Consider the following 12,158-nt stretch of genomic DNA (forward strand, 5'->3'; position numbering starts at 1 on the left):
TTATGCCTGGCCCTGCAGCAATAGTGACACTGAGCCCCTGGGCCCCCTGACAGAACTCAAATAGGCCCCATCCCCTGAAAACAGAGACCACTGCCAACAGCAGCCTGGGCGCAAAAACATTAAATAAAAAACTAAAACAAGGTACGATTTTCTCTATTAAGGCTCAGTTAAGCTGCCTCCCAGGTCAAGTACTCATGAATGCCACAGCCCCAGCCAAGGGGTGGGCGGGCAGGCAGGTGAGTGGGGGGCAGGGGAGGGGAAGGATGGCGAGGAGGCCTATGCTGGTCTAGTCAATTGTTGGGGAGGAGGGAAAATCCCTAAGAGCCCCTAGGCCCAGAGTACTGGCGATGCCCCTGCTGGGGAAAACTGAGGCTGAGCCTGTCCAGGCAGGGTCCAGGGAAAGCAGAAGGGAAAGGAGCCGGTGCTCCAGGCTGGTGGGTCTCCTAGGGCCCCTCCTCCCCCAAGGAGTGAGCACTCATCAGGGGGAGATTTGGACAGGGCCCCTCTTGGCAGTCGTGCTGGGCATCGGGCACAAGCCCTGTGGTTGGCAGGCAAGGTGCAAAGTGGCTCAGGTCCTTCCCAGCGCGGGGCCCCACCTGTGTTCCTGTTTGGGCCTCTCCAGCCACTATGACCTACTTACTGGCCTTCACTCTGAGGGAACCAGCCCTGAGCTGATGGGACCAGAGACCAGCGGCCACAGCACTTGGCCTCCACCCTCATATGGGCCTTCAGGGGCTCCACAAACTCAGCCCCGGTCTGCTAGCCCCCTGGAGGAACAGCATGTCAGTATCTCATAGGAGGGACCAGCTTCCTTTGGCATCTGCCCCGGCCGTAGGCGAGGACGGATGAGAAGATGGATCAGCTCACATGGTCCCTGGGCCTCAGAAATCATCTTCTGGGGTGTGGTTGGGGGGGGGCGGGGAGGAGGTGGGTCCTTCTCTGGAGGGTCTGAAGGATCTGGGGGCTCTGGGAAGGCAGGAGGGCATGGGGAGGCCTTGGCTTGGGCCCCAGGCCTGGAGGGGTTGGCAATCAGGGGTCTCCCAGAGGCCTCTTCCTTGGGGGTCCTCAGGCCAATTTTCCAGTCTGTGGAGAAATACTGCAAGAACAAGCTTCAGGGTGGGGGCCGGGCCCAGGCCTGGCAGCAGCAGGGGCAACTCTCTAGTGTTCCTCTGCCTGACCGACCTTCAGGGCACTGATGACACCACCGATGTTCTCTTCTGGTACCTGTGGGGGTGGCAAGGACACATCTGTCCATTAGCCCGGGCACCTGCTCCCACCCTGGCTCTGCCCTGGGGCTGGGAGACACTCACCAGTGCGTGGTCGAACTTGAAAGTACTAATGTAGTAGGCGGGGATGTCTGCAGCAGCCAAGGGCTCAGAGATCTGGGCCACGATGCCACACTCATCTGGAAAAGGGGATCTGCACTCAGCCCCATGTGGCTGGAGCGCCCTGGATCACACTGTGGCGTGTGTCCCTTCCCTCTGTGGGTAGCATCCTCCCCACCCCCACAATCTTCCCAGAGAATTTCTCCCTTCCCAACCCCAAAGGCTCAGCCCAAAGACCACTCCATGCCGGAGTCTCTGTCTGTCACTGGCCATCAACAGGTACTCCCTCCTCGGGGTACCACAGACTTGGCTCCGCCCAACCTCAATCACCCTCCGCCTATTTCTGCACCTTGTGTCCCCAGTCCATCTTGTGACTTCTATGAAGATAGAGCAGGAGGTGGTGGGACAACAGGATAATGGGTTAGGGCCCCTCTAAGTCTTGCTTTCTTTCCTAGCCAGATGATCATAGGCAGATTACCTCCTCTGAGCCTCTGATTTCTCACCAGAGTCCCCATTACATAACAGCCCCTGCCTGTCCTGAAGGCATTCGGTTGGCTAGAAAGTGATGACCTTCTCCCTCCACACCTCCATGGCAGGGGTCTGGAAGGCCCTCCTACCCCTTCATAACCAGTTGATTAGGCCACTTTCGGGTTGCCTGGGGCTAGTCTCTCCCATACTCCCTGGCTCCCTCCTTGATTTGGAGGTACACTCAAGGCTTCCCCCGACAGGAAGACCTCCAGGATTTGCAGACCGCTCTCTTTCCTTACACAATTTCCTGGGTTGTTTCCCTAAAAGCTAGTGTTCTGATTTTGGCAATGATGCATTTCTCCAAAACCTTTCCTGACCAGGTGAATAGCTGCAGATCTGGCCACCAGCTCCCATAAGATTCTGAAGCCCGAGCTTGAGACTCACTCTGGGCTGTGCTCTTCTGTGAGTCACCCCTGTTGTCACTAAGCCCAGCATCCCATCTGCTCCCTTACCCTCCTGGTTCTGGTTCTGTACTCTCAGCCCACCCTGGACTTGGGCAGGAGTAGCCTGGCACGTCTCCCGAATTCCTGCTCCTGTCTGTTGTGCTGGGGGCTCAGGCTGAACTCATAGGCTTCTGTGTTAGCTGTGCCAGCCTCTCCATTCTATGTGGTGAAGACTGGTTGTGTCCTAAGATCCCTTTAGCTGTGGATGCAACTGCTACTATAAACATGGGGGCGGGGTGGGGGGAGGTGTAGATAAAGGTGTATGTAGCAAGGTACCTTTTAACCTGAGACCTGTGACATCAATTTAGAGGGCTGGTGATCAGCATTTTATACAATGACACAGAGCATGACGCTGAAGCAAGCATGGTCTTGTGAAACTTTAGTCTGAGTTGTCTGTGCGTGTGTGTGCCTGCCGGGTCACCATATAAAATATGTTGACTCCAGACGGGGTCAAAAAACATGTGGCACCTGCCAGTCCAGAATCTTTCAGGTTCCCCATGAGTTATTTTTCTTGCAGGCACATTGACAGCTAAACATGCAGCTCTACAACCCTCCACATCCCAGGAAGGCGCCTCCAGCTCTTGCCTGCTAGTGCAACACTAGCGTTTCTCATACACTCGTCTCTCCTGCTGCTGACTTACTGGGGGATGTTTGGCACTGACATGGACTTATGTGAAAGAAACAATAAAGTCGCCAGTACTCATTACTTCTGAGTGGTGAGACTAAGGAGTGTTTTTTATCTGCTTGAAGTTTTCGTTACAGCCCAGCTTTCTAATAATAAGCAATGTATTAGTTTGGGGGTGGGGGCGGAGGGGCGGGGAATAAGCATCGTCTGATTGAAGCCCACTCCTCCTGTCCCCCGGAGGTCTGTGTACACTTGTCACACACTGGTCAAGGGATGGCACAGGCGCAGGATGATGCATGTGTGTGAGCTCGGCCATGCTAGCTCCAGCTGGGGCGGGTGTTGAACCCCACAGGGGCTCACCAAATCCCAGGGGCTGTCCTCCAATCCGCACCATCTTCCAGAGCTCTCCAGATGCACTTGTGAACAGTAAGTTACTAGGAAACCTTCGAAAGGGCGAGAGAAAAATCCCATAGGCTGATGTTAATTGTGTGACCTCTTGTAGCCCTCGGCAGAACCTTCCCTACCTGCCCTTGGGGTGCTGTGGCATTAGCCAGTGTGACGGGTGGGTGGGGCAGAGCTCAGGACTCACAAGGACCATCCCCTCCTGACACCCTGGACCTCTTGCTCTGTAGCCTCATCTTGGGGGAAGGGGGATGTGGAGGACAGGGCTAAGCTGGGCTTTGAAAAAAACAGCGCCCTCTGCTAGGCTGTTCAGAAGGTACCTCCTTAGCTCCAGAGTGTGGGGCCTGAGGGACCAACAATGCCCAAAACTCAAATCTCTGGGGACCCCAGACAACCTCTGGGCCTCTCTGAGCCAGAGGACTGGCTCACCTTTGGTGAAGGGCTAATCAGAGACAAAGTAGGTACCCAACATGGGACACCTCCCTGCACCCCAGGGCCTGGCTCACCTCTGCTGGGTCTGAACGTCCATCACCAAGGAGATGTAGCCTTCAATAAGGGAGAAGGAGAAGAAGCGGATGTGGCCACAGTCATCGCCGGCAGCCATGGGGTCCTTCACTCTGGAGGCCAGGAGCAAGTGGTAAGGCTGGAGCCCCCACTGCACCTGCCTGCCCATCCAGTCTGGCCTGGGGAAGCTGAGCCTAATGTAGGCTCTGATTGCCTTGCTGGGGGACCCTGAACCCACTGGCATCTGTCCCTCTATCTGCTCACCAATGAGACGGGGACGCCACTTTCATAGAGGTGGGCGCCACACTTCACAGGGCAGAAAGCCAACTTGGCCTCGATGCCAGCCCCTCCCTGTGTCTGCTTACGTCTCAGGATATAGGCTGTGGCCACTGCCAGCTTGCTGGACCCTGCTCCCCCCCTCCACCAGTGCTGGCCTAAACATTACAAAATCTGCTGAGGAAAGACACAAACTGTCATTCATTAAATTAAAAAAACCTGAGTCTTGGGTGCTTCCGTGGACTGGACCTGCCCTTGGAGCTCAGTGGATGGGTGGGGGAGGGGTGTGTGCGCCTTACATCTACACATACACCTGGACCTTCCCCAAATTTTGGGGATCCCAGGGTAGAATGTGTCCCCACACAGACTTGGGCTCCCAGGCAGTCATGCCACCCACCCTGTAACCCCTGACACCGGAGTGGGGGTCCTACCCGTTGGAGTAGAACATGACGTCCATGAGAAGTGTAGCAACAGCGGGCAGCGTGTCAGGGTCCAGGCTGGTGACACAGAACCTGTTGCTTGGGCTGGACAGAGGGTGGATGACCGGCCTCTGGACTGGGGGAGCACAAAGACACCAGGCACTGAGCTGGGGGCCTGGAGCAGCAGTGTGGGTAGGTACGAGGCCCAGGAGCAGGGCTCAGCGCAGGGCTCTTGAGATTTGGCCTCTATTGCTTCTCCAGCCTCCACCACCTCCTCCAATGCTCCTGAGTCTCTGGCTTGCCTTCAGGCCCCTGGGCCTTTGCACCAGGCAGCTATACTGGCTGCCTAGAATGTCCTTCCTAGTCACCACCAGGTTTAGCTGCCACTTGTACCCCAAGCTTTAGCTGGATACCCTTTCTCTGGGAGGCCTACCTTGAGACCTCAGGTGGGGTGGGGTGGCCTCTGGCCATCACTGGCTATGTGCATGTCCACTACCTGTGCTACACTACAGTAGCACTTCTCAGCACAAGCACCACGTTATGCCTGGCACTTATTATTATTATTATTGTTATTGGGACTATGCTGGAGTACAGTGGCATGGTCATAACTCCACTGTAGCCTTGAATTCCCAGGCTTGAGGGTTCCTCCTGCTCAGTCTCCCAAAGTGCTAGGACCACAAGTGTGCCCAGTGCCCGGTGCTCTGCTCATGATCAGTAGACAGAACTCATACTCTCTGCGAATGGGGCTGATCTGGGGCAGGACTCGGTAGCTTCTTGAGGTTTCCCCTGTGTAACCTCAGCCCAGCTCACCCATCTTGGGCTTCACGAAGCCATTGGTGATGCCGAGGTTCTCAGCTGCCACAGTCTCGCCATTGACAACCCGTAAGATGGTGAACTCTGATGACAAGGTGTGGGTGACAAAGGGCAGGTCTCTCTCACGCACCTGGAGATGAGAAGGGGAGGTGTGAGTGCCAGGTGGTCCCTGGGGCACCAACCTCTGTTCCTGGCCCCCACAGCACAGGAGGGCACTGTGGGGGTGGCATGTGCAGGGTGAGCTTGCTGTGGGGCCGTGACTACGGGGCACGAAGCTCACCAGGATGAAGTCCGTCTGGTACGTGGATAGCATGAACACCGAGATGTTCTGGTCAGCCAGTGGGGCAATGACGGACTTGGCGATCTTGGTCACACCAATGGGCTGGGAGCTGGAGAAGCTGCCGCCGCCGGACACCACATTCAGGGCCAGCCAGGTGGCATCCGCCACGCTCAGGTGCTCAGAGGAGGGCAGCTCTGGAGGGGGACAAGAAGGCAGCTTCCTCATTACTGGGGTCCCAGATGCCCCTGGAGCAGGGCATGCCAGAGAGGCGGAGACTGGGGGACCCCCGCCAGCCCCGCCCTGTTCCCAGCCTCAATTCCCTCACTTATAAACTGGATGGGATTTGCCTCCAAGGTCCCTTCCTGGGAGGACTGAGCAGGGAAGCCTTCAGATGGCTCACTATGTGCCATGAAGCTCCACAGGGCAGGAGCCACATGGGCAAGAGGGTTATCTGTGCTGAGCCTCAGTTTCCTCAGCCATAAACCAATAGCACTGAAAGTCAGAAACGCTTTTGCTATTTTTAGTTCTCACAACCCTTCTGAGTGCCAGGCGCTGTCACCACCTCCACAGTACCATGTGTGACTGGCCTTCTGGTTTTCAGACTGGGTTCCCCAGGACCTGCAGAAGGGCAGCCAGGAGAAGACCCAGGCGGAGGAGAGGAAGGGGAGAGCTGGGGGTCTCTCTCCCTGCTTCAGCCAGGTCAGTCCGACAGGTGGCCTGAGTTGAGTCTCATGGGATCAGTCTGCCTGCCCTACTTAGAGCCTCAGCCCTAGGCAGAATGCCCTGAGGTTCCTCAGTGGCAGGCCTGGGCTGCGAACGCAGTCAGCACAGGGGCAGACAGGACCCTTCTGCAGCTTCTAGAAGGGCAAGCTTTGTCAGAGCAGCAAAGCTGGGGCCCATGGTGCTATTGCTTCTTGCCCAGGACCCCAAATACTACCTGATACCCTGAGGTGAGAGGATGAAGTTTTGTTTGTGCCCCATCCCCACCCCAAGCCATGCCTTAGGAGGCGTGGGGCTGCTCTAGGACAGTGGCGACAAGCCACCAGGAGGCAGCAAGCTTGCCTGTCCCCAGAGGGAACGTGGACCATCGCAAGACTGAAGTAGCTTATCCCTCTCACTGCCCATGGCCCAGGGCCCTAAAAATGACCTCTCGACAGTGTCTTGCCATGTGGCAGGGTCCCTGCAGCTCCCTGCATGAGGTGGTTGCTCCTTCCCTGGGGTCAGGTGGGTGGCTGAATCCCAACTGTGTGGCCACAGGGAAAGCCACTGCCCTTTGGTTTCTTAGCTTTCGAATGTGATAAAATCAAGATAAAATGAAGACTGACTGCGGAGGGTACTCGGATTTGAAGAGACCATTCTCATCTGGTGCTCTGCTCAGGCCTGGGCACATAGCAATTTACACCGTCCTGGGCTGCGGCTCGTTTTGCTGGTGTATCTTTCTGGCTGATCCCTGGGTAAAATGTATCAAGGGCTTTGAAAATGTGCAACTTCACTGTAAAGAAGTAATTACATGTGGGGCAAAGATTCATGAGCAAGAGCATTCAACCCAAGAGATTAAAAATGAAGACCCAGGAGCTACCTAAAAGTCCAATGATCAGACAGGTTAGACAAACCACACTTCATCTATGCATAGCCTGAATGCTATGCATTTGTGTAGAAAACATGCTTTCTGGCAATAAAGTATATTTTTTGACAGTCAAGTCAGTGTGGATATAAAATTTGTTGGCAATGATGGACTCAATGCCTCACTTTGTGGGTGCAGTAAGCAGAGAGGCCCTCATACCTAGCACACCCTGCTCAAGTATTCAGGGGTGTCTCCGTTTCAAATGCTTTGGTAAACAATAAAAGTACACACAGTGGGAGAGAGAAAACAATTGTCCTCACAGGTTAACAGTCAGTGAGTCTAGTTCTAGGTGAAGGGTATATGGGTATTCACTACAGGAGGCTTAACTGTCCTGCAAGTTTGAAAACTGTCAAAACAAAGAGTTTTGAGGAGTAGCATGCTTTTGAAGGCTACCTGGTATGGGGAAATGAGCATGAAATTATACTGAATGGAATAAAAAGATAACAAGAACATCTACTATAGCCAGCACTGCACAGTATCACACACACAGGGGTGAATGTGCTGGGACTTTGTCACGAGGCAGTTCTGGAGAGGCCAAGTGGGAGATGGGTGGGCAGGCAGGTGCTGGGTGTCAGGCACGAGGGTCCTCAAAGCCCACCCTTCCCTTTTGCCCACTGCCCTCCTGCCTCTCCCCATCCTGAGAAATGGAACCCCAGCTTCAAGCTGGGCTGCCCAGCTATTACTCTAAATAGTGGGGCTGACCTTCCAAATGCAGGTGTGCAATGCCCCCACTGGTGCTCATGGGCAGGGCTGGCTTTAAGGGACAGCAAGTGAAACAAGCCCCAAGGTTGGACCTTTAGCTTCAATGAGGACACAAGTTCCTTCTTCAGCCTGGACCTCACCCAGAGGGGACCCCTGCTAGGGGCACTACTTTGCCCCCAGATAACTTACACAGCAAATCCTGAGCTCAGAGCTTGGAAGGGATGCGGGAACTCTGGTGTGCACTGCTGGTGAGCACACAAAATGGACCTGGCTTCTCCTGGGGTGTACTGAGCACACCCACCTTGAGAAACTGAGAGGGACACACAGTGACCTAGGTTAGGGATGAAGATGAGGAGGCTGTGGGCTGCTGAGCAGTTTGCCCAGAAGCACATGCAGTGAAGGGAGCAGGGTTTGGAATTGAACCTGGACCTTCCCATCTTAGCCCCAAGGTGAGGCCAAAAGTGACTTCCTCACAAGACCTGGTAGGTCCTGGCCCTTGACTATGCCCTCCCCCACACATGGCCCAGATCACACTGGCAGGGTCCCTGTAGCTCCCTGTGTGAGGTGGTTGCTCCTTCCTGGGTCCCTGCTGTTTCTGGTCTGCAGACACAGCCCCCACCCCCCCCAAGTCCACACCTAAGATTCTATCCACCACACAAGGCTTCTTACATTATGCTAGGTCCTAAGAACAAATGCCTAGCATTGCACACAGCCCTTATTAAATGTGCAAAAGATCAAATCTGCACATGCGCAGACCCTCCTGCCACACAGACACCTGCGTCCGCTGGAGCCAAGAACCCCTTAGCAACCTTGTGTCAGACAAGGAACTCTGCTGGTTCGTGTTATTTACAATCTGCCCCCTGCCCTCCCAGGCAAGGAACAGTGTGTCATGTACCACTGAACCGTGGCCAGCTGCTGCTTCTCACCGTGAAAGCTGCCTGTGAGCAAGCACCCTGCTGATGTCAAGAGCTGAGGAGGCCCTTTGGTAGGAAGCAATGTCTGCAGAGCTGGGAGAAGGGGCGCCAGCTTCATTCTGCATGACACAGACAGAAGCCTTCTTCCTGGGGGCAGCTTCGCACCGCAGCCCCCATGTCCACCCCACACCTGTACCCCAGCCCTCTGACAGCCTTCCTGGGCCTCACACCCCCACTGAACTCTTACACGTTGCCCTTATTGAGAAATGGCTGGAAGCAAGTTAATGACAGCTTTATTGAATGTGGAAGGGGTCTTTACTCTTTATGCTTCAGGCCACGAGATCCCAAGGTCTCTTGGCAGGGGTGAGCAAAGGGAGACCTGACTGTCCCCTCCTGCAACCCCTGAGACACTCATTACTTAGAAAAATGCACATAGTCTTTTCTTAGGCAGCAGCAGACATCCAAGCAGCCTGGGTGCTGACTAGGAAATGCACCTGGTGGGAGGTCCTTAACCAGATGTCAGAGTTAAGGACAGTCAGTGGCTGGCCCCATCCTCTCAGCCTCTGCCTTCTCTAGAGTGAAGCCTGAGCTGCTGGCTTCTCTCCCCCTCCTCTGCTCCTGCCACTGGGAAAGGCTTGAGGAGTGGCCAGACTGAGGGACTGTGGACAATTCCCTTTCTGGGCCAGCTGAAGTTTTCAGCCTAAGCCACAAAGCACGGACAGAAGCCTTCTTCTTGGGGGCAGCCTCGCACCATGGCCCCCATGTCTACCCCACACCTGCACCCCAGCCTAAGACCTCATACTGAGCAGAGCCTGCTTACTCAGCCCCCTGGGAAGCCTCACCTTGCTCTCTTCTCTCTCTCCTGCACACACCCCCTAGGGGACTCAACTCAAGTCCAGCCTCAAGGATGACAACCTTCAATGGCTCCTCATTGACACTAGAATAAGGTCCAAACTTGCCCTACCTAGTTCTTTGGTGTGAACCTCTGTGTTATCATTTTTTAAGAGGCTGGACCTAGTCCCTGCTTCTGCTCCTGTACTTATTCATAAACTCTCCCCGACACATGTGCTTGCTTCCCCAGCCTTCTCAGCCATGGGGGCAGAAAAAGTGTCACCTCCTCCAGGAAGCCTTCTATGACTATGCAAGTTTACCAGGTGCCTCTTCTTTTCAGGCCCCTAAAAAAGACCATGCTATGAAAGGGTCTTTATGACCCGAATAAAATATGGGGGGTGGGGGCGGAGGACTCCCTATTGTTCAGGAAGGGAGCTCAGGAAAATGTCCTAGGTGAAGTCAGATCTGGAATCTTTCTGGACCCTTCCTCCTCCAGGCAAGCTCTCCAAGGTGTCAGCTAAGACCTTCAGTGGCTCCTAACTTCCACACGAGCACATCCCAGCCCTGCTTGTTTCATCTCTTCCTCTTGCTTGTTCTGTCACACTCTAGGTCCCTGGGAATGCCCAGTGAGCACCACCCTCCCACAGCCCAAGCTGTGCAAGCATGCAGCTCCCTCTACCCGGAAAGTCCCTTCCCCTAATGATTTCCACCTGGGAGCTCCTTAGTCTTTCAGCTGGGTTCACCTCAAATATTATCTCCTCCAGAAAGTCCTCCTGGACAGCTCCTACCCAGCTGGGGACTGCTTTCTTTTGATACCACAATTCTGGGTCCTGTGTCTTTGTCCTTAGGAACTGTGAGTCCCTCAGGGCAGAGGCTGGGTTCTTGTACCCCACTGCCCAGGGTCTGGCCCGTGGAAACACCAACAGATGACACCAGCCACAAGGCCTTGGGCAGGTTATGTCATATTTCTGTGCCTTAGGACCCTTATCTATAAATGAGGATAGGAAGAGTCATTTTCAGTGCTGAGCACAGTGTATGCAGGTAGAAGTATAGGCAGGTTGGCGAAATGAGTCGGTACATGTTGGCCTAGTGAACTCAGTTCTACACTTTCTGGTGTCTTGCTTCCTATTTGAAGGGCCCCTCCTCCTGTCTCTTGGACTGCAGCTTGTCCTCTGTGAAATGTTCTCAAAGCATCCCATAGGCCATGGCACAGGACCTACCATAAAGACAATTCCATCACTGACACTATAATTAGCTGGTAGGCCCTGAGGCTCACGGAGTCTGAGGTGGTCTCTCTCATTCCTGGCAACATCTCCAGGGAAAGCACACAGCAGGTGCTCAGTAAATGTTGCCTCCTGCAATGCCCAGGGACTCAGAATAACCAGTCACTCAGTTGCAGGACACATCCCTGGTTACTGACAATTCCTGCAAACACAGCTTTATGGGGCCTACCAAACCAGCCTCCTAGCGCCCCTCTCCCACCACTCACAGCATTCTTGTACCTGCTGCCCAGAGAGGTGGAGAGTCAGTCTCACCTTGGGAAGTTGACTAAATAGAATATCTGTTCCTAGGTATCAACTATTCCTAGAGATAAGATAAAACTAGTAGGTTTCTCTGATCTTTGAAGTGCCATAAATCTCAGCTGCTCTGGGTAAACGGATACAAATACCCGTAAGAAAATAAAAATGTGTTTGGGTTGCCCACGTGTACAATTTTCACATGACTTGTGCTTTGTGATTTAAGGCAAAAGTTCCCGTCTATGGCTCCCATCTCTGAAAATTCCTGAATGACTGAATGACCAGATGGGGCCTTCGATGATGTGGCAGGGCCTCCCTGTAGAGAAGCTGCACCCCCTCTTTGCCGTGGGGCAGGAAGCCCTATGCCTGCTCTGGCCACAGTCCCCTCACCCCCAAGTAAAGCAGTAAAGGCAGTTACCCCAGCAACACAAATCAAGGACAAAAAAACATTCAATTTCTGATGCCATGATTCCACTTCTCAGACACCATTTCAGGAATCAGTGTGAATAAGAACAAACATGACACATTTAAGAAGTTTAAAAACTTATCAATGGAGAGAAATGAAAACAACTGCAATTCTGACTGGGCGATGTCTACCATCACATCTGCCTTAGACTTTGTAACAATGTATGCCGTTTAAAGATGTAATGTTAAGTGGAAACATTTCAGTAGGTAATATGATCACAAGCAAATGAAAAAGAAGCAACCTGTGCACAGAAAATAGTTGGAAGGAAAGACACGAAAAAGTTACTGGCTTTGTCTCCAGGGTGGAACTGGTTTTTTTAAGAATGTCTAACTGGGCTCAGGACCTGTGGCTCAAGGGGCTAAGGCGTCAGCCACATACACCTAAGGTGGCGGATTCGAATCCAGCCCGGGCCCGCCAAACAACAATAATGGCTGCAACCAAAAAATAGCCGGGTGTTGTGGCGGGCGCCTGTGGTCCCAGCTACTTGGG

At 53.9% G+C, this 12,158-nt stretch overlaps 1 protein-coding gene across 1 annotated transcript in view; it reads right to left on the bottom strand.

Annotated features, from left to right (window-relative positions):
• Window positions 1–137: 137 nt before the first annotated feature.
• CASTOR2 (cytosolic arginine sensor for mTORC1 subunit 2) overlaps window positions 138–12,158 on the bottom strand; it is a 45,344-nt gene continuing 33,323 nt past the window's right edge. The window contains exons 3-9 of the mRNA XM_003794207.2: window positions 5,616–5,809; window positions 5,333–5,465; window positions 4,535–4,658; window positions 3,830–3,940; window positions 3,282–3,364; window positions 1,311–1,405; window positions 138–1,224 (exon numbers count right to left, since the gene is read on the bottom strand). Of these exons, the coding sequence (XP_003794255.1) occupies window positions 1,159–1,224; window positions 1,311–1,405; window positions 3,282–3,364; window positions 3,830–3,940; window positions 4,535–4,658; window positions 5,333–5,465; window positions 5,616–5,809 (806 nt within the window). The 3' untranslated portion in view covers window positions 138–1,158. The remainder of the gene's footprint in view (window positions 1,225–1,310; window positions 1,406–3,281; window positions 3,365–3,829; window positions 3,941–4,534; window positions 4,659–5,332; window positions 5,466–5,615; window positions 5,810–12,158) is intronic.

Source organism: Otolemur garnettii, unplaced genomic scaffold (genome assembly GCF_000181295.1).
Source record: "Otolemur garnettii isolate 467f Iridium unplaced genomic scaffold, OtoGar3 scaffold00077, whole genome shotgun sequence".
In the NCBI taxonomy this organism is placed as follows: domain Eukaryota; kingdom Metazoa; phylum Chordata; class Mammalia; order Primates; family Galagidae; genus Otolemur; species Otolemur garnettii.